At 37.7% G+C, this 21,900-nt stretch overlaps 2 protein-coding genes and 1 long non-coding RNA gene across 3 annotated transcripts; 2 read left to right on the plus strand and 1 right to left on the minus strand.

The window, feature by feature from the left end:
• The first annotated feature begins 359 nt into the window (after window positions 1–359).
• On the plus strand, window positions 360–9,999 carry LOC121261028 (protein YIP4b-like). The gene is given in 4 exon segments (XM_041163162.1): window positions 360–714; window positions 717–943; window positions 9,255–9,329; window positions 9,571–9,999. Coding segments are annotated over 4 exon segments (822 nt in total). The 5' UTR covers window positions 360–455; the 3' UTR covers window positions 9,832–9,999.
• On the minus strand, window positions 1,975–21,900 carry LOC121261029. Its single transcript, XR_005939815.1, has 3 exons — window positions 21,857–21,900; window positions 7,977–7,980; window positions 1,975–2,092 (listed from the first exon to the last, which is right to left on the minus strand). It is a non-coding gene; the product is annotated as an uncharacterized LOC121261029 (long non-coding RNA).
• On the plus strand, window positions 17,528–19,798 carry LOC121261026 (AAA-ATPase At5g57480-like). The gene is given in 3 exon segments (XM_041163160.1): window positions 17,528–18,755; window positions 18,757–19,013; window positions 19,016–19,798. Coding segments are annotated over 3 exon segments (1,551 nt in total). The 5' UTR covers window positions 17,528–18,024; the 3' UTR covers window positions 19,579–19,798.

The following is a 21,900-nucleotide window of genomic DNA, read 5'->3' on the forward strand; positions in this document are numbered from 1 at the left end:
TCGATGATATCATGATAGGAGGCTGCACGACTTCAGTCATGACAACTCAGGTGTTCATCACAAAATATATATTAATTGGAAATGGATTATGTATCTCTTAGAAGAAATTAAAGAACTTTTTCTAAATTTAGAGGAGCAAATTAAGAAAAAGAGATTTCAGGTTGCATGCATGGCATAAAACCAGACATAGCCACTTACCCATCATTTTTTTAAATTTATTTCAAGAAATTGTTCTACTTTTTTCGCACTCCACAAAATATTTTATTTATAAAAATAAATAATATTAATCTATAAAAATTAGATTATTGTTGATTTTGTAATTATAATTATTTTCGATAATTTTTTTAATATCTACACTCAGCCCTTGCCGTCAGTACTCAGATCCGCACCCGCGTACACGCAAAGCCAATAAGATTCCTTCACTCTCCCGGGAAGATTAGAAAGAAAAAGAAAAGATGTCGCACAGCGACACCGTACCTCTCCACCAGTCCTCCCAATCGGACATCGACGAGATCGAGAGCCTCATCAACGCCAGTGTCCAATCCGGCCCCGCCACTGTCCTCCCTGCCCGGCCGCCCAGCCCCCCACGCGCCTCCATCCCCGTTGTCTCCTCGTCTCCATTCATACAGTCCAATCTCCCACCACTGCCACCACTACCCTCTTCCAACCAGAAGGTGCCATCTGTCCCCGCACCTGCTCCTCCGCCACCCCCAGTATCGGAGCGAGCGGGTTCGGTCCGGTTCCTAACACGCTTACGGAACCGGTATGGGACACGGTGAAGCGGGATCTGTCGAGGATCGTGAGCAATCTGAAGCTGGTGGTGTTCCCCAACCCGTATAGGGAGGACCCCGGAAAGGCGTTGCGGGATTGGGATCTCTGGGGCCCCTTTTTCTTCATTGTCTTCTTGGGTCTAGCTCTCTCGTGGTCTGCTTCCGTCAAGAAGGTCTGCTCCTTTCCTTCTTTTCCTTTTTTGGGTTTAATGTAGTTTCCGAGCATGATGTAGTTGGCTCAGATTCAAGACTCGATAATGCTACGTGATTGAAACGTCGGTTAATTTTTTCTTAATTATATGTTTTGAAGGAAAACGAGGCAACATAATGAAGTTGATGGATGGATTTGGTTTTTATATGTAGTTTTGAGCTTAATTATTAATTGTTGTTGAGGCTTGAATGTTATGTGGGAATTAAGCTTTCCCATGCATTTATAACTGTAAATTTAGGCGTCGCAGTAGGGCTTTGGAAGAACTTGGAAATGCGACTTGAGTTGAGTTTGTTCGTTAAACGGACAGAGCTTTAATAAGCCTCACGAAAGTTTTGGCTCGGCCCATATAAACTAATGTAACTTAATATAACTATTTGTTTAAGTTCGTGTAGGTTTGTGCTTGTGGAATTCAATCTTTTGCGTGCTAGTAGTTTATGACATATATATAAGTTTATAAAACCTTGGATTGAGAATAGGAGGCTGAATTCTACATTGCCTAGGAAGGAGAAGTTAGCTGTTTAAAGTGATTCCAAATGATTTTTTTGGTAAACATAACTAGTCTTTTGAGTATAAGCACAAATGGTAACAGAGCCAATCTCAACTGAAAGTGTAGGACTTGAGTTGTCTCATTTATAATTTTTTTTTTTATAAGTAATAATCTTTATTGATGTGAATGAGATTAGGCGAAGCCCAAGTACACAGGAAATATACTAAGTGAGGCACCTAATTACATTCTAGTAGACTAGAAAGAAGATAAAAACTCGTGAACAGTCCCTCCCTTCAATACAATAGCAGAAAACCACTGGAAAATAGAGAATACAAAAAAGTTCCAGATTTCCCCCATTGCACGCTCCTTGTTATTAAAGCACCTGTCATTCCTTTCCAACCATAAATACCACATTAAGCACAAAGGAATCATCCGCCACACGGCTGCTAGTTGGACACTACTATGAGGTCTGTTCTAGCATGCTAATAAATCCACCACACTCTTGGGCATAGCCCAACTTAGCCCAACTCTACTAAGAATACCAGCCCAAAGCTCCCCAGCCACCTCACAATGTAAGAGCAAGTGATCTACCGATTCCCCACTCTTTTTACACATGTAGCACCACTCCGTGATCATCATACCTCGTTTTCTTAAATTGTCAACCATCAAGATCTTCTCAAGAGCAGCTGTCCAAGTAAAGAAAGCAACTTTAGAAGGCACTGATACCTTCCATATACTCTTCCAAGGAAAGAAAGTGGGCTGTAGGGCTGTCAAAACCTTGTAGAAAGATTTAACAGTAAACTTTTCTTTCCTCGTGTGACTCCACAACATACGGTCTCCCCCATTGGCCCCTAGCTTTGTTGAATACAAGTAGCTGTAAAAATCTACCAGCTCTTCTAGTTCCCAGTCCTAAACATTTTTTGTAAAAGTGATATTCTAAGTGACCATCCCATTGGCACGACATAGAACTTATGAAACTGGGGCTTGCTGATTTCCAGCCAAATTAAAAACAAATGGGAAAGCCAAACAAAGAGGGCTCTCCCCACTCCATACATCGAACCAAAAGCGGATACGTGTTCCATCACCCACCTCAAACTTAAGATGTTTTTAAAAGGTATTCCACCCCTTCCTTATGAATTTCCACAGGCTTACTCCGTAAGACCCCCTACCCTCTTTAGAACACCATCCCCCCCACACACAACCATACTTATGATCAATAACCTCTCTCCACAGCGAATTCTCTTCCATATGATACCTCTACAACCACTTCTCTAAGAGTGCTTTGTTGAAAACACACACATTTCGCACCCCTAACCCCCCATTCGCCAATGGACAGCTCACCCTTTGCCAACTCACAAGGTGAAGTTTGGATTCCTCCCCCAATCCACCCCGCAAAAAAGCTCTAAACAACTTTTCTAACCGGTTTGCCACACCCACCGGTAATGGAAATAGAGAAAGATAGTAAGTGGGAAGGTTGGAAAGAGTACTTTTGATAAGGGTTAATCTCTTCCCTTTCGATAGATATAGCCGCTTCCATCCTGAAAGTCGTTGCTCAACCTTCTCTACCACTCCATCCCAAATGCTCCTTGCTTTGAAAGACGCCCCCAAGGGGAGACCAAGATATTTCATAGGGAGAGAGGCAATTTTGCAACCTAGTAACTCCGCTAAAGAGGCTATATTGTTCACCTCTCCCACCGAAACCAACTCCGACTTCCCCAAGTTCACCTTGAGTCCTGAAACAGCTTCAAAACACAACAAAACTGCCCTTAAAGCTTGAATCTAGCCACTAACAGCATCACAAAAAATGAGCGTATCATTTGCAAAAAGTAAATGAGAAATGGAGCTGGTATTACTATTGCTTCCCACTGAAAAACCAGCAAGAAATCCCCCCTTACAGCTGCCTCCACCATACGACTCAATGCCTCCATTACAATAACAAAACGGAATGGGGATATCGGATCCCCTTGTCTCAAACCCCTGGAAGAATGAAAAAAACCACAAGGACTTCCATTGACTAGTACCGAGAACCGAGCGGTTGAGACGCAATGTTTAATCCATTCACACCATCTATCCCCGAAACCACATCGTCTAAGCATATAAAGGAGAAAATCCCAACACACATGGTCATAAGCTTTCTCCATGTCGAGCTTGCAAAGGACCTCTGGGATGCCCTCTCTCAACCGACTGTCCAAGCACTCATTTGCTATCAAAACTGAATCCAGAATTTGCCGACCCCTTACAAATGCATTTTGAGGTTTGGAAATGAGTTTGTCCATGACCAAACTCATACGATTAGCTAACACCTTTGATATGATTTTATATATCCCACTTACCAAACTAATAGGCTCAGAAATCTTTCAATTCATATGCACCGACTATTTTCGGAATGAGAGCAATGAAAGTGGCGTTTAGTGACTTTTCAAACTTTTGACTAGTATGAAAAGCATGAAAAATCTGCATCACTTCCTCCTTCACTATGTCCCAACTCTCTTGAAAGAAAGCCATAGAGAAGCCATCCGGACCCGGTGCTTTGTCTCTGCACATACTTTTCACCACGAGATGCACCTCCTCTTCATCAAACGGCCTCTCCAACCAACCTGCTACATCCAAATCCAGCTGAGCAAAGGGTAAACCATCTAGTTTGGGACGTCATTCTTCTTTTTCAGCAAGGAGATCCTCATAATACTGCACTATGTGGTCTTGGATTTCTTCGGAAGAATGTAACAAATTTGAACCGGAATGGAGTACTTCAATAACATTGTGGCGCCTATGTGAGTTAGCCACCTTGTAAAAAACTTAGTACATTTATCCCCCTCCTTCAACCAAATTGCCCTTGATTTTTGCCTCCAAGATATTTCTTCCAACAACAAAACTTTCTCAATTTCGTTTACCACCACTTTCTTCCGTAATAAAGAATCCACATTAACTACCCCTTCCTCCAAAGCCTGCAACTCATCCCAAAGGATATTTTTCTGCACTTCCCTATGTCTAAATTCTTCTTCGTTCCACTTCTTCAAGTCATACTTGAGGGCTTTAAGTTTACCCGCCACTATGAAACTAGGGGTACCCTCAAAAGAATAATTGTCCCACCAAGCCCTTACCTTGTCCGCAAATCCTTCCACTTCCAACCACATATTCTCAAATTTGAAGGAATGTCTACCCCCACGAATTCCACCACAATCAAGCAAAATTGGAAAATGATTGGAGCAAACACGTGGCAGCCTTTCCTGACGTAGATCCGGAAAGTGCGTCTCCCAAGAAGAGGAGACTAGAAATCTGTCCAGCCAGGACCCCCCTTGGCTATTGGACCAAGTGTAGGCCCCCCCAACCAACAGAAGATCCACAAGATTCAAATCAAAGATCAACTCTGAGAAGGCTTCCATTACCCCTGATGACATAGAGGCCCTTGCCCTCTCACTAGGGAACCGAACAATATTAAAATCTCCGCAAAAAACCCAGGGAAAATTCCATAAGGATTGAAGACCTGCCCCACAAAAAGCTTCTATCTCTATCTATATTAGGCCCATACACACCCGTTAATGCCCACATCCACCCATCCGCAATGTTCCTAAAAGATACAACCATTGTGACTGCCCCCATGCAATCCTCTACCATCTCCACCACTCGTTTATCCCACATTACCAACACATCTCCCAAAGCCCCCAATGAAGCTAAAAAACACCACCCCACAAAGGAACAGCCCCACAAGTTACGAATTATGTATCTATCAACACCACACAACTTAGTCTCTTGAAGACATACAATGTCACCCTTCCAAATACAAATGAGGGATCTAATACGGAGACGTTTATTCACGTCATTGATCCCCCTTACATTCCAAGAAAGAATTTTAGGCTTCATTAAATAACGAAGACCCCTTACCCTTCAACCTCTCCCTCCCCACACTTCCCTCCTTGTTATCGTAATTAATAGAGCATTTGAGACGTTTCAACTCCCGGTCCCGTTTCACTGCTGATTTCAGAGCTGTAGGTCTCCCTGCCTCCATCGCAATCAAAAGGGCCTTAAACTGATCTTCATACCCAGCAAACGAGATTCCCACACACTCTTGAACTTCCTCTACTTTTTTTAACAGCCAATCTTCTATTATATTGTACATTGGCTTCGGAGAAATAATGCGTAACGGGATTGGACTTTCCAACTCATCCTTATCACCCTCAATGCCGCTGCCCATAAGCTGATCCACTGGTTGAACCATAGAGTCAGCCTCCTTCAACACCATTGAAGATGACCCAGTACCCCTATCAATCCCCCCTTCCATATCCACTAACCACAACTCCCGAGTGTTATACCCCTCATCCACCTCCCCATCCTCCAAAATTTTCTCAAAAAGCCCAAATTTTTGGACCTCCATAGCCTCCAGAGCCCTCTCAGCCACTTCCGCCGCCATGGGCATTGCCTGAACTGCACCTGAACATTCGCCAGTGGTCGGCGGCGTGTTCTGTGCATTCCCCGACGCTGCAGGGGCATCGGCGACCTCCGTCGCACCCAACTGTGCAGGTCCCGAGACTGGATCCGCGTCCATCTCCCCTGAAGCGTCACTCCCCAGTGGACTAAACTGCTGCAATGATGTCAGAGAGACATCGGAGACCTCCGTCGCGCCTGTCTGTGCAAGTCCCGATGATTGAACACCTCGGCAATCTCCTTCGACCTCCATCGCACCTTTCTCCTCTGTTTCTTAGAGTGCTGCCAATGATTCCGGCACCCCAGATGTCAACGAAATGCCCGCTCCCTCTGACGGCAACCCCTGGTCCATTGTCGGTGGTGGGTGTTGAGACCCACCTAACGACGATGGAGTTTCGGCTCTTGGAGGCCGACGTCTCCAAGCTATCCCCGCGGCCTGCTGCTTGGCATTTAAGGGGGCATTGTAATATCTGAATTGAGTATAAGAGTGGTGAATGAGTCTATGAGATCCCACATTATTAAGAAGGGAGAATTTCTATCAATTTGTAATGATTCTAACAAATTCCAATTGTAACCTTAACTAGTCTTTTGGAGTGTGCAGGTCCAGATTTGGCTTGGACTTCCCTTGGGTCATTACAATATGTGACTGCTAAGGCTGTTAATGTTGTTTGTTTGGTCGGCCAATGGTTCACTTTTCTTGAGTCACTCGCAGCAAAACAAGAGTAGGGTTGTAAATCGGTCTGGTTCAGTCTGGGGGGTGATGAGCCGAAATTTTTTGGTCCAACATTTTCGCCGGACCGAACATCCATAGGGACCGGATCGCTAGATACCAGTCCAGCCCAATTATTTTTTATTTTTTTTCTTCTTTTTTTCAAATAAATTAATAAAAAAATTTATTTAAATTACTAAATTAAAATTAAGTGAATTATTGATGTAGATTATGTAACTAACCCATTAAAAAAATTTATATGGTCAATGATAATAAATTAGATAAAAATGACATCATTAACTTATATAATTACTATATAAAAATAATATATTAAATTACTAAAAATAGTTTTTAAATATATATAGGAGCTCGGTTCAGTCCGGTCCAAAATTTATAGACCTGGGGTTGGACTGGATTTTTTCGGTCCACAATTTATGGGATCGAGACCAACCGGTCTGGAGTTCGGTCTAGTCCAATCTGGTCGGTTTTTCCGGTCCGGACCAAACTCCTTACACCCCTAAACAAGGGCATGGCAGATTAACAACTTGAGATATGAGATAAGGTTTGAGGAGCCATAAAAATGACTAGGGATATAAAGAATATATATCAATGTTGAGGAAGAAGGTAAATGTTGACTTGAGCTTTAGGTCGATCTTGGGTCAATGATATGTCCTCGCGGCAATCTGCTTTATAATGTGATGCTCAAAACTGTTATCACGAAAGGGCCTTTTTTTAATATCAAACTAGATGTGAAGGACTTTGAAGATTTGGGGAATGTGATCTATAAGGAATTTACTTATGTATATCTGTAAGGAATTTACCATGGCCTATTCAAATTTACTAGTAATCATGCACAAGGCTTCAGTTTGCTGGCATAATGAGAATTAGAGATTTTGGATCAAAGTAAATACCTAACAATCCTTTGCTAACGATCTTTTGACCAAATAACAGTGTTTCTCCTCCAGAAAATAAAAAGGACTAAGGAGAGAAGGGGATGGGAATTGCAAGGTACATCCTCTATCATATAAACAGTTAAGAACAATACTTGATACACAAGGCCCCTTGGGGCATCAACTACTAAATTACCAGCTTTTTTTTTAATATTCATCAACAACAGAGGCTGCTGCTTTAATAGTAGATCTAAGGTCAGTATTGGAGCTAACTTATTAGGGGAGTGCACTCCCACCGACATTTGGTACCAAAATTGGTACCAAATAGTGTATTCTGTTTTTTTTTTTTTTTTTTTTTTCAAATCATCTGTGTTATTATTTAAAAAATAAACACACACAAATGTTTTAAGAAAAAAAAACTAATCGGTACAAAGTGTTGGCACACTTTGTCCGTGGGAGTATCATTTTCTTACTTATTAACAATCACTAGTCTAAACCCCGGGAATTGGCTCAAGTGCCTAGAGCTTTAGGGGAGGTTTGGATACAAAAAGCATTTTAACTCATCTCATCTAATCATTACAACTTTTTCAAATTTCTACACAAAATAAAATAAATAATTCAACTTTTTCAAATCTCAAAACAATAAGAATATTAAAAGATAATATTCTAACAATATTTTATTCAACTTTCAACTTTTATCACAACTCACTATCCAAACCTCCCTTTAGTCTTGGTGGTATGCTCTTTCCAAATCTACGGTTCGAACCCATAGGTGCAAATAATTTGTAGAGATCATCAGACTGGGAGAGTTTTTCTTGAATTAGCTGAGGTGCTTTTACTGAAAACTCTTTGTTGAGGGCTTGTGCATCCCTGAGATTAGTTAAGATCTTTTTCCGACACCTAGGGCCAATTAAAGAAAAGGTCACTAATCTGCTTATGTTGTTCAATGTTGTGTCTTTGGTGATTGAGGTCATGTAGACTAAACTGACCTTCTTACAAGCTTTTTATGCATAAAGTTGAGTTTCAAACGAAATATTCTTTTGGGTATTCCCTTTATGCATAAAGTTGAGTTTCAAACGAAATATTCTTTTGGGTATTCCCGTTCTTCCAGTTTAAAATCCCACGAACCTTTGACCAAGTAGTTTTCTATTCTTTCAAAGTAACTTGCTTATATTTGAAGTAGTTGCTAGCTTGATACTTGGCATTTGGATGTTGTTATATAATCTTTTATATATTATTATTCTTGGTGGCTTTCTTCTTAGTACTCATGCGATACCCCATACTAAGTGATAAGGTTAGGTGGTGTGTGGAATCTCACATCGTTTGGGAATGAGAAGTTCTTGCTCTTTATAATAGTTCTAATGGGGTTCCAATTGTATCATTGGTTAGTCCTTTTAGAGTATAGGCTCAGATGTGGCTTGGGCCTTCCTTAGGGCATTACAACTCATACTATTAATTATTTGATTAACGTCTCAACACCTTGGTTTTGATATTTTGTGGTACTCTAATGTATGAAAGAGCTTACTTGTCAAAAAGATAAATAAGGAATAAAAAAATCTACTTAAGATTCTAAGAACCAGAAATGAATGCATGAGATGATGCAGATATCAACAGGACGAGATTAGGAAATGATTGTCACTTTTACTATCTTTTTGAGGCTCTGTTCTCTTTCCTTCATGGTACTGTGCCAATTTATTTATTTTGTTCAATCCAATTAATTAAGTGTAGTTGGCTCACTACTAAAATTATTTTCTGTAATCTCCAGTCTGAAGTTTTTGCGGTTGCATTTGCGCTACTTGCTGCTGGTGCTGTAATTCTGACATTGAATGTACTTCTACTGGTATTTTTCTCTCTTTCAAACTCGCTAGCATTAACTTTTGGTTTAGGTACCAGTCTCCTTCCTGTTAAAGACATCAAGTTTCTTGAAATCTATTATATGATTGAGTTTCTGAGATGCAAAAACCTGTATATTTTCCTTCCTTTAACGTAATGGTTACGAAAAATGAAAAGGACAAATAAAAAGATTTGTACACAAGTCTTTTAGTTTGGCCGAGTATTTTACATTCTATTTTTTTTTTCAGGGTGGACATATAATCTTCTTCCAAAGTCTGAGTTTGCTGGGTTATTGCCTGTTCCCGCTGGACGTTGGAGCCGTAATCTGTATGTTGAAGGACAATGTAATGTTGAAAGTGATTGTGGTAAGTGTGACGTTAGCGTGGAGCTCCTGGGCTGCATATCCTTTCATGAGTTCAGCAGTGAACCCTCGGAGAAAAGCCCTCGCACTCTATCCCGTTTTTCTCATGTATGTATCTGTCGGTTTTCTCATCATTGCCATTGATTAATATACATCAACCGTCGCCACTGCAGAGGTTCTTATAAAATCACATTGGTTCGTATAGAAATTCCATGTAATGATTAATCTTCTTCTCATGGTACACCGTGTTTTTTGACTTCTGAGTGGACATGTTTGGACACAATTCTGCCTAATATATAACGGAGTTGTATGAAAAGCAGTGTACGCGTCGCTTCAACCTACCGCATTAAGCTTCTTTAATCGGTAATTACAATCGTAAGAGGTCTATTAATTTTGCCTTCGCAGTATCATTATGCTATTAGTCCTTTCAACGACAAGATCCGCCAAGTTGGAACTCAACCCTTTTAAGGAAAGGGAAAATCCAAATCTTTCAAGCAACTCAATTTCTGGGTTTCAACCTGAGGCTAATTTAATGTAAGCACGTATAATTGGCATGAACAAAAAAAAGTCCTAAATAAGAGTGGTTTGGATTTAGAGATGGATTAAGATGGTTTGTGAATGGTAGAATAAAAGTTGAATATTGTATTTTGTGTGAGAATTTGGGAAAGTTGTTTTGAGATTTGAAAAAATTGAATTTTTTATTATATTTTGTGTGAAAATTTGAAAAAGTTGTAATGATGAGATAAGATAAGTTTAAATGAGTTGAGGTGGGTCTTGAATACAAATGAGTCCACTAAGGATATTTTCAGGAGAACTTGGGTGGGGTACGAGTGTAGCAAGTTTAAACTATAGACCCGAAATTTCTGACCACTCCTCCATTCCTATATTCATGAAAGTACATGCAACTCAGGATGTGTGTGTTGGCTTTGTGGGGCATGACATATACTGGAGAGTTTGATTTATCCTTTGAAGTTTTTTGCCCCAATAATGCTAGTGTTTCAGTTCATGGCGCTTCTGGACCCCTTAAGATACATGCTATGTAGCCATAACCTTGCTAGAGATTCTTCAATGACAACAAAAATCATAATTATATATACATATACCGAAAAGACATTAGCAAGACTGAAATATGAATGAAAAAAACTAGACTGCAAGTACTTATGATGGGACACTAGGGCAAATCGCTGTGTGCATAATATACAACACAACGATGGCTACATATTTGTTCTGTTTCGGATAAGTGCAAATCTGGCATGTTAGGTGCTGCTGCCCATTGGTCCGTAGAAAGGCTGAAGTGCCACTTAATCTGTAATTGGTGAAGTCCTTTGCTCATTGGACCAAAGAAAATAAGGAAAGGTCTTTTCCTCATTAGACCAAAGAAAAAGATAGGAAACGATACAAAAACAGTGAGAAATTCTATCTTCACCGGGGAAATGGGAAGAGGGATGAGCCTGATTCCAATGGAAGGACTGGCTGTTAACTTGTCTAAGCTCACACGTGGATTGGACCCAAGTGGCTTTCTCAATGGACAAAATGAACAACGTCGATATATTCTTAAAAACAGCTAGCACGGACAAGAAAGTCGTAACTTGGTCATATTTCAGTACTGTATCCAACAACTTGCAACGAAGTAATTTACTGAAAAAAGAATAAAATTTCACCTAGTTTTCTGCTTACTATATGAGGTAATTTACGATCTCAGCTTGAAATATCATGACAGCATCCTGAGAACCAAACCATATATCTATCAATGATGTAAGAGTAATTAAGCGGCTCAAATTTCCAACTGCAAATGATGTTTGGTGTTACCAGATAAATGTATCAAGTATTTGCGTCTCAATCCGACCCGTTTTAATATTTTCATTATTTAAAACAAACTTCTTGTAATTTTACCATCATTTTTCTCTTTTTTTTTTTTTTTGACCTGGAATAGATGGCTACATGCTAACCTTTGACAATACAGTGGGGTTACTATGTCGCTCCACTCTTATTATTGGGCGTACTGTCTAGTGATTTTTTTTTTATATTTTTTTAATACATTTAAATATTTAAAAAAAATATATCAATATACTTAAAATTACTTTCTTAATTATTAAATAAATAAAAAATTAATCAGTGATCAAATGAAACGGTCAAAGTGGAGAGGCATGATAGTTTTATTCTTAACAATATTCAATGGCTTACATGCACGTGCAATTTGTGTCCATCCAGCTACAACATTGGGCTTGAGCCGTAGGATAAAAGGACCACCATGTGACATGTTCTTAGTTATCGTTATTCGGTTGTTAGAACAGAACCCCAACAGTGCCCTCTCCTCAATCATAAAGATCTAAATCCAACGAGTTGTAGGTCGGTTTGTCCAATTATACAACTTTTATATATATATATTAGAAAATGATAGTATACTACTAAATATATCTATCAAATCTGCCCATTTATATATTTTCATTTTATTTTTTTATTTTTGTAATAATTAAATAAATGACTATTAGTGAATTTTTGTTTTTTTTAATTTTTTTCTTAATAGTTAAGGACATTAAAAAAAATTATTAAAGAAAAATAAAACAACTCATTTGTACTAATGTACACATTTGGTGGGTACATTTAATAGTCACCCTACATTGTCCATATATAATATCTGATTTGTACTTTTGATACGATATTTATCTTAAAAATCTAAATTGAAAAAAAAATGGTAGATTTAATTTTTTACATTTGACTTAACAACCCCAAATACAAAGAAGTTAGAAAGCTTTTTTTTTTTTTTAAATAAAAAATGTGAAAAAGTTGGAATTTTTTATAATCGTCGAGTCCCGGGCTTGTTTGGAAATTGAGTTAATTTCAAAATTCTTGTATCATCTCATTCATTCTTTTCAAATATAATTTAAATATAAAATTTTTAAACTAATCATTATAACTTTTTAAAAATAATCATTATAATTTTTTTAAAATTTTAGTTAAAAAATAAAAAATAATTCAATTTTTTCAAATCTCAAAATAAAATTAATATTGTCAAACAATATTTTAACAATATTTTAATTTTATTTTATTCAATATTTTTCAAAATTTTAAAAATATTTAACTTAAATTATCTCACAATTATTTATAAATATCTTATTATTATTCATAAAATTACCGGATGATCTCACTCCCGAAAGAAGCCCAAGTGGAGCATTGCATCATTGATACGCGGGGACTCGGAGCAAATCCGATACTAATAAAAAAGAACATTTTGCTTGCGGTTGTGGGATTTACTTTAGAATTATAAACTGTTTCCTGAATAAAAGAAATGGTTGAAATCAGCGCTCAAACATCGTCGACACCTCTGTTCTTCTGGGTTAAAAATCACTTCTTTGGCAAGTACATAAATTAAATTTGGTTTTATATATTAAGAATAAGGGGGCGGCTACTATGCCGCCTGACAGTTGGGCATATCGTCTAATATAAATTTTTTTTTTTATATTTTTTTAATATATTTAAATATATTTAAAAAATAAAAAAAATATACTAATATATTTAAAACTATTTCTTTAAAAAAAATAAAATAAAAAAATAAATTTTAATTAAGTGTTAAATAGAAATATCAAATTAAAGAGGTAAAATAGATTTTTTCTAAAAATAAATAAATAAATGAACTAGTTCTTGGACTCAGCGGTGCTTCGGAATCTTGAAATGCTGGCGCATACGATGATGAAGATAAAGTTAAGTTTCTTTCGGGAAAATTATTGAGCAGTACCTGTCAGTCTATCTGACAGGCTATAGGCTCTAGTCTATTCTTATAGGCTATAGCCTGTCATGGGGATAGGTTTTTCCAATTATGTGAAAATCTGTATCATTTGATTGAAAGTCGGAAGACGTTTATGTTTTATCTTTCCCTTTGTTTGACACTGAGTCTCGATCGCTTCCCATCCATATGTTTCCAGCTTCTAGGATTAATGTTCTGCATGTCATGGATGGATGGGGTAGCTGTGAAGATATTGATGAACCTAATTTATTTTATTTAAATCGATTTTATAAGAAATTATTCTTTATTCTTTGTAAATATATCAAAAATACTATAGACAACCGACTTGTGTCCTCGCCACGATATCGCATTCGACGTGGTTAAAATGAAAACGACCTCGTTTCGCAAAAATTGAAAACAGAAGGGGCTCCAGTCTCCATTCCTATTTCGCATCTCCATTTCGATTTCTCTTGTTGTTTCGAAGACAGAAAGTGCTCTGATCTCCACCCCATTTCCAATCTATAGTTTCTCCATATTCTTCTTCCTCTATCCCCACGATTATTTTTCGAATTCAAGAAAGCCACGTACCTCTCTCTATCTTCATTTCACCCCCATTTTCTCTTTCTATTTTCTCAATCTTCTTCTTCTCCATCCCACGATTACCTGTCGTAGACCTCTCTTTGTCTTCTCCACGTCATAGTCGAACCCACGATGGTTTTGAGTCTCTTCTCTTCGTCCTATCCCCTGCTCACACTCGCAAGTTCCATCGGGCTCCATGGACTCTCGTCACAATCTCTCTCTCTGGGTGTTTGGTTGTTGAGAAAAACAGATGAAAATAAATGCGAATGGAAATTTATAACTTCGGATCTCGATTTAAGCCCTAATTTTGTGTGAATATCTTTTTTGATTGCAGATAAAACATATAGAAGTAAATGAAAAGAGATTCATGATTTTTCTTAAACAGTTTATAACTTTTTCTAGATATGTGTATTCGTGTTTTCATAAGGGGGCGTTTCCATAGCAAGCTTCGATGATGGCTCTTTGTCTCCAGATTCGGTCCTTGTTCAATTGCCCAGTCCATAGTAGCACATTAAGCTAAGTTAATTCTTATTGATGCGCTTCAACTGCCCAGTTCTGCCCCTGTTCAACTAGTTCAGCTCTCGAAGACAATGGGATGGGGGTCGCTTGGGAGAAGACGAAGACGATGGGGAGAGGATGATGGCTGCTGTGTTCGTGGGGATGGGGGTTTCGATGGATCGAAGATGAATGGTTGCTATGTTCGTGGGGATGAGATTTCGAGAACTGTTTCTGTTATTTTTTTAAAAAAAATAATGCCACGTCAACCGCGATGTCGCGGCGGGGTCGCAGGCCAGTTGCCTATAGAGTTTATGTAAATATATTAAAGACTTTGTTTATAGGTAATGTGAGATTATTTCTTAATATCTTTCCTCACGTGTAAGTCAATATTTTTTTTTTTTTGTCATTGTCAATAAATAAATAGTATGGGCCCACATTCGTCTTGTAGTAGGCTCTAATATCAAGAAGAAATTTATAGATCTAACTCATTTTATTAAAACTAATTCTAAAAGAAAAAATTATTTATTTTTTATAAACATACTAAAGATCTTGTTTAGAGATAATATGAAATTATTATTCAATAAGTTGGACTATATAAAGTGTCAATATTCAAACAAGAGTTAAAAATACATATTCTTAGGTTTTGCCCAAATCTCCCCTATGATGAGCACCCGATCTAACTGTATATAATATATTAATTATAAGAGTTATTCTAAGACGTTACACATCTGTTTAATATACTAATTTTTTTTCTCTAACACTACTTAATAGGTTGTGGTGTTGGATTGGTGAGTATAATTTTTTTTTAATTATAATGATCTTACAAAACACTAGAAAGAAGATACACCCCCCTCTAATGCCCAATCGCTAGTTCTGTAATATATATTTTTTTTCAGGAAAATAACTTGCATTAATAAAGATATATTATTACAAGCATATCAAAATTAAGATATTATAACTGGTGAATCTTTCTCATTAAGAAAATCCAACAGGCATTGAGGAATTTTAATCAGGGTGATGCTTCCAATAGTTCTGTAATATTATAACAAGGTTAATAATACTTAAGCAGAGGTTTATTTTGAAATAACTCTTGAAATCGTTACATTTATTTATCTTTTTAAAATTGCGGTGTTAGGAAGAAGAAAAGGACCAAGTTGTCTGTCAGCATGCAAGGCAGGACCCAGTTCATTTATTTTTTTTTATCGTGACTACTGTTTGGTTAATTACCTGGAGCTGGGCAGTGGATTTGTACGGCTCATCGTCTGAGATATGTGTCGCACCTCGGAAGGACGCTTAATTATATGGTGATTGGTGACCATCTATTTGGCTTACATGAGGGTGAAAAATTGTACGGCCATACTGGAAGAGTTCACAGAGAGAGAGAGAGAGAGAGAGAGAGAGAGAGAGAGAGAGAGAAGAATCAAATATACTAAAGGGTTTGCTTTTACGTAGTGGTTTAGTCTTACTTGTAAGGACGTTCGGGGTTCTTGTTTTTGGGTGATCTCCAAACTGTGCAGAGAAAAAAAGAGTCAGAAAAGCAAACCCAAAAGGATTCTCTCTTACTCGAAACATCTGTTCAAAATATTAAACCCATCCTTACAAATTTTTTGTGGGGTTAGATTTGATAAGTAAATGCACACATCAGGCTTGGGACAACGAGCCTTGGAGCTCTCTCTCTCTCTCTCCCCTTAAATAGTCGCTTCTTTGTAACTAGACAGACAGAACAGAACAGAACAGAAGTATATACATACAAAAACCGACGAGAGAATAGAGATTGATACTTATCATGTCTCTTCTTCTGGGATATATCTTTTAACCCTTTTCTTTATAGAATCAGATTAAAAAAAATCATATTTTTTTTTTGAGCTGATTCATGGAAAAAAAGCCTTTCCTGTATTTATTTAAGATAAAATGTACTGACCGATTATGCATATTTGGACTGCCAAAATCTGACCTAAATAATAGCTCTGACCAATCCTTTATTAAATTAGAGAGTTCAGCCCACGCAAGTGTGCAGCACGTGGGTCTATCATTTTCATGATCTATTCCTATCTCTCTCTGTTTTTTTTTTGGTATAAAAGAAATTCATGGCAATAGCATCTTTATTGAATGCTGTAGTGGTTGTGACTCTTTATTAAAATTTAAATCATCATCATAAATACCTGCCCCCTTTATAAAACTACCTTAAAGAGGATTTGTCTTGGGATAAATTAATAGTAAAAATAAGGTAATTAAATGGTCTGGCTTCGGACGTCTCAGACAGGCTAGGAAGACAGACCTTTGTACACAGAGACCATCATAACAAACCTATCAATACTGCATGGGGGTCTGCACCTAATACCCATAAGAGCTGGACACCTAGCAATTTGGGTTAAGACAGGCCCAGTAAAATCTTTTGGGAAAGTTCTTCGATCCAGCTTTACACCTCGAACAATGGATAGGTAAAATTCTCAAAATTATAACAAAAATCTTCCAAACCGTAATAAACGTTGATTGGTATGACATCATTCCATAAATCTTCCAAAGATTAGTTCAAAAAAAAATAAATCCTCCAAAGATTTTCTTGACTGATCCAAATATCTTTGGCGATATTTTAGCAATTGCCAACAAATGATAAGGTTCAATTTCTGCAGAAATCTTCATTTTGTAGAAATCCTCAGTTAGTCAGAGGTAAGGATCAAATGATGGGCACTTGATACATTCCATCTATATGCTATATGTTCTCACCGTTTTTGTTTTTCTCATCTGTCATTTGTCTGTTTTATTAAGTTGGTGGTAAATGATTTTCTTGCATTTAAATCCTGCAAACTCACATGACAAATCCCTGTCAGGTTCTTAAGATTGTTGACACTGTTTTTGTACCTATTTTCACTCGAGTGGTTTTGGTTGGAGTATAATGTTTCCGGTCTGCAGCTCACAGTAACCCTCCTTTTTTAACCTACATTATTGTCCTATTCCAAGATCTTGAAATATCATCTCTCTCGTTTCACAGTCCCCTGTCCTTTGCAGCAGCAAACAACTTATTCAAATCCTCCATAATAATGCACTGGAAATACTCCAACAAAACTCTCTGTACATCACTCAAGTCCAACCCAACCCAATAGGCCCGTCCCTGATCTCTTCACAACTCAAAACTCCAAAAACCCTATTTGTTTTTTTGTTCTTCCTCGGCTGTTCTAACTTCTCTCCTTGTACTTGTATCCCCTCCATTGGCCAGCTAATCCTCCAAAGTCCAAAGCCGTTCGGCCTTTTTAACCTTCGCTTTATTCCCGTCCCTTTAGGTCTTTCTCGCTCTCCTCCACAAATTTTCCCAGTTCCTGCAGGGCCCCCAAGAAGAATTTCGAAACCCCACTAGCTAGTTTCTTCGACTCTCTCTATAAATTTGAGCAAGACCCGTTATTTTCTAAACCTAGAAGAACTCTCAGGCTTTCTCCTCAGAATACAACACCTACCATACTATTGCCCATCTCTCATTTCTCAAGCATACAGAGTCGGCACCTTTCTTCCTTTACACCAACTCAAAATTATATCATAGGAAGAATGAAAGAGTATTGGACCTCCTTGGCATCCCTTCTGGGCGTTTTGGCCTTCTGCCAAAGCCTCCTCCAAGTAGTCTTCCCACCCGAACTCCGGTTCGCCACTGTCAAGCTCTTCAACAGGATTTTCCATTGGTTCTCCTCCTACTGCTACTTCGACATCACCGAGATCGACGGAGTCAACACCAACGAGCTCTACAACGCCGTCCAGCTCTACCTCAGCTCCTCCGTCTCCATCACCGGTAGCCGCCTCAGCCTCACCCGTGCCCTAAACTCCAGCGCCATCACCTTTGGCCTCTCCAACAATGACAGCATCGTCGACACCTACAACGGCGTCACCGTTCTCTGGGAACACGTCGTCACGCAAAGGCAAGCTCAAACCTTCTCATGGCGTCCTTTACCAGAAGAGAAACGAGGCTTCACTCTCCGACTCACGAAGCGCGACAAAACGCTGGTTCTTGATTCGTATCTGGATTACATAATGGAAAAGGCCAACGATATACGAAGAAAGAACCAAGACCGTCTTTTGTACACGAACTCGAGAGGCGGTTCCTTGGACTCGAGGGGACACCCGTGGGAGTCTGTACCGTTTAAGCATCCAAGCACATTTGAGACCTTAGCCATGGACCCAATAAAGAAGCAGGAGATTATGGAGGATCTCATAGACTTCGCCAACGGTCAAGGATTCTACCAGAAGACCGGGCGAGCATGGAAAAGAGGGTACCTACTCTATGGTCCCCGGGACAGGGAAATCAAGCATGATCGCAGCCATAGCAAATTATCTGGGTTACGACATATACGACTTAGAGCTGACCGAGGTGCATACCAACTCGGAGCTGAGGAAGCTGCTGATGAAGACGAGCTCCAAGTCCATAATTGTCATCGAGGACATAGATTGCTCTCTAAGTTTGACGAACAGGAAGAATGCTACTAGTACTAGTTCGTCCGCGAGAAGCGGTACTTACAGTGACATGGGTGAAATCCGAGGTGGGGGTGTGGCTCGGGTGACGATGGTGGGAATAATACGATTACGCTCTCGGGGTTGTTAAATTTTACGGACGGGTTATGGTCTTGCTGTGGGAGCGAGAGGATTTTCGTGTTCACCACGAACCACATTGAGAAGCTTGACCCGGCATTGCTGAGGAGTGGGAGGATGGATATGCACATATTCATGAGCTATTGCTCATTTCCGGCGTTGAAGATACTTTTGAAGAATTACTTAGGGTTTGATGAGGTTGATTTGGATGGTGCGGTCTTGCAGGAATTGGAGGGTGTCGTTGACAAGGCCGATATGACTCCGGCGGATGTTAGCGAGGTCTTGATCAAGAACCGGAGGGATAAGGTAAAGGCAGTGAGGGAGTTGTTGGAGGCTTTGAAGGTGAGGGCGGAGAGGAACGCAAAGAATGGTGGGTTGTCGAGGGAGAGGGATGTGGAGGAGGCCGAGGAGCAGGAGAAGAGGGCCTTGGAGACACCAAAGCAAGGATCTGAGTTTCAGGAGGAGAGTTGCAGGCAAGAAAAAGAAAACGAGGAGAAAGATGATGGCACAATAGAGAAATGAAGGCTTTGGTTTTCCTATTTTAAAATTTTTTTCTTCTCTTTGTGTTTTGCTTTGGTGCAGAAAAGGTAGGGATGAAATTTGCATATTGCTCCTTCAAGTTATTAGAGCTTTTGATCCTTTCTTTCTTAATTTTTGGTGTTTAAACATATCATGTATATCCATATCGTGTGCTTGAATAACGAACCAAAATTATGTGGGTCCATAAATTGGCTTATTTAAATGTGGTGTGGTTAGCTGGCTGCCCATAGGGTCGATCTATACTTCCTTCCATGTTACTCGCCCATCCAAAAATCACATGCGTTTATCGCGATCCCTCCTTTATATATCCCCTGCAAGTGCTACACTGATCAGTAACTTGACATAGATTGCTTGCTAGCGATCTGGGTTTTTAGTGACCACCTGGGAAGCACATGAGCAAATCCGACATTTTGGAAATATCCAAGTATATAAATCGGGTCTATAATACAACCCAGAATATATTTTGGCCGTAAATACGCTGTTATTGTTTATGCCACTGCTTGAAAGAAAACAAGTTCTACAATTGTTGTTAATGGGATGTTCTTTTCAACAATTTTTTCCCGTGTTTCAATTAATGCCAATCTAGGAGAAGAAGACTGTGTGAGTGGATAGGATTCGAGGGGAGGGTGAATAGGGGGATCGGAATAAAGACGCGAAGAAAAAGGTGATACAACAGAACAAGCTCAGATTTTGTGTTCGGAAAAAGAAGGATCGAGTAGCAAAAGCAGCTGGAAAAGTCTTCGCTTACAATGAGAAAAAGTTGACATTTTTGTTGTTGATTTTGATATTGAGTTGGAAAGGCAGTGGGTTGTCAAGCCCAGAGTAGATCTTTGACAGACGTGTTGGGTGACAAATGACCAACAACCTCCTTTAAATTTTTACATGGAAAACATGCATTTTGAGCGGCATGAAAAGGAAGACTTTTTTTTTATTATTATTTTAACATTTTATTTACTTTCTTCTCCTTTAGTTCTCTTTGGTTTTTGGCATAAAAGGAGTAGGGTGGCCGCCGACATGTCCATTTACTTTGTACACACCTTCTTTTTTTTTTTTTTTTTTGATAAGTTACTTTGTACACACTTTTCGTGAAGCAATGTTATTTTAATAAATAAAATAAAACACGATCAAAGTTCTATCCTTTAATTCATTAGCCTTGTCTTGCCAATTATTTTAGGTTTTGATTATAATTCTCCTTCAATTTTAATTACCATGAAAAGCCTCAAATATTTTCGACTTTAGCCGTCTTTTGGAAGAGTAATGATACACATAATATTTTTCATAATATAAAATAGTGTTACTTTTATATAATATTTTACAATAATATTTTTTATTTTAAAATATGATTATAAAATATACTGTAAAAAGTGTATGTATTTGTCAATTTTTCACTTTTGAAAGAGTTTGTAGTTAAACCTTTTAAGAGCACTCTCATTGGATTAATCAAAATTAAAAAACATTTTTTATGAATATAAGATAAATTTGATTTTTAACTATTCCATTCACATAAATATCTACATTGGAATAATTATTTTTTTATTATATAATAATAAAATAATATAAGATAAATTTAGTTTTAGTTATTCACATCAAATCTCCACATTAGATTTTACATTTATTCATTATATAGTAATGAATAACTAATAATTTCAAAAATATTTAATTTTTTTAATTATTAATTTATTTTATTTTATTATATTTTACTATTTTACCTATTATATATTAATTAATAATTATATTCTTATTAAATTAATATATCAATTGTGATAAAATATGTGATAAAAAGAAAGTGAGAAATAATTAATAAAATATATATTTAATGTATGTACAGTAATTTTTAAATTTGAAAAATTTTTTAAAAGTCACTATAATTAAATTTTAAATATTTAAAATTTAGTTGATTCAATATAAGCATATTTTACTCTCTAACAATCAAATACTCATTAGAATGATAGTGATAGGTTAACCGTCCATTCACAACTTATAGATAATTTAAATATAATAATATTTAAATACATCAAATTAGAAATAAAAGTCAAAATTAAATTTAAAATAATATTATTTAGTAATAACTTTATCATTTTTCAAGCCATCAAACACTTTGCAATTTCCAAGACGCTTCTCCCTTTGAAGTACAAAAAGTTTACGTATCAGAATTGATTTCGCAATTGAAGTCCTAAAGGCTATGCTGCTTTGAAAGTGGAGGTTGCAGAGGTTGAAAGAAACGGATTTGGAGAGTGAGATAGGATTTTTTATTTTAAACGAAAATTTAAAATATTATTTTTTAATATTATTATTATTTTAAAA

The sequence above is a fragment of the Juglans microcarpa x Juglans regia genome, chromosome 4D (assembly GCF_004785595.1).
Source record: "Juglans microcarpa x Juglans regia isolate MS1-56 chromosome 4D, Jm3101_v1.0, whole genome shotgun sequence".
Lineage (NCBI taxonomy): Eukaryota > Viridiplantae > Streptophyta > Magnoliopsida > Fagales > Juglandaceae > Juglans > Juglans microcarpa x Juglans regia.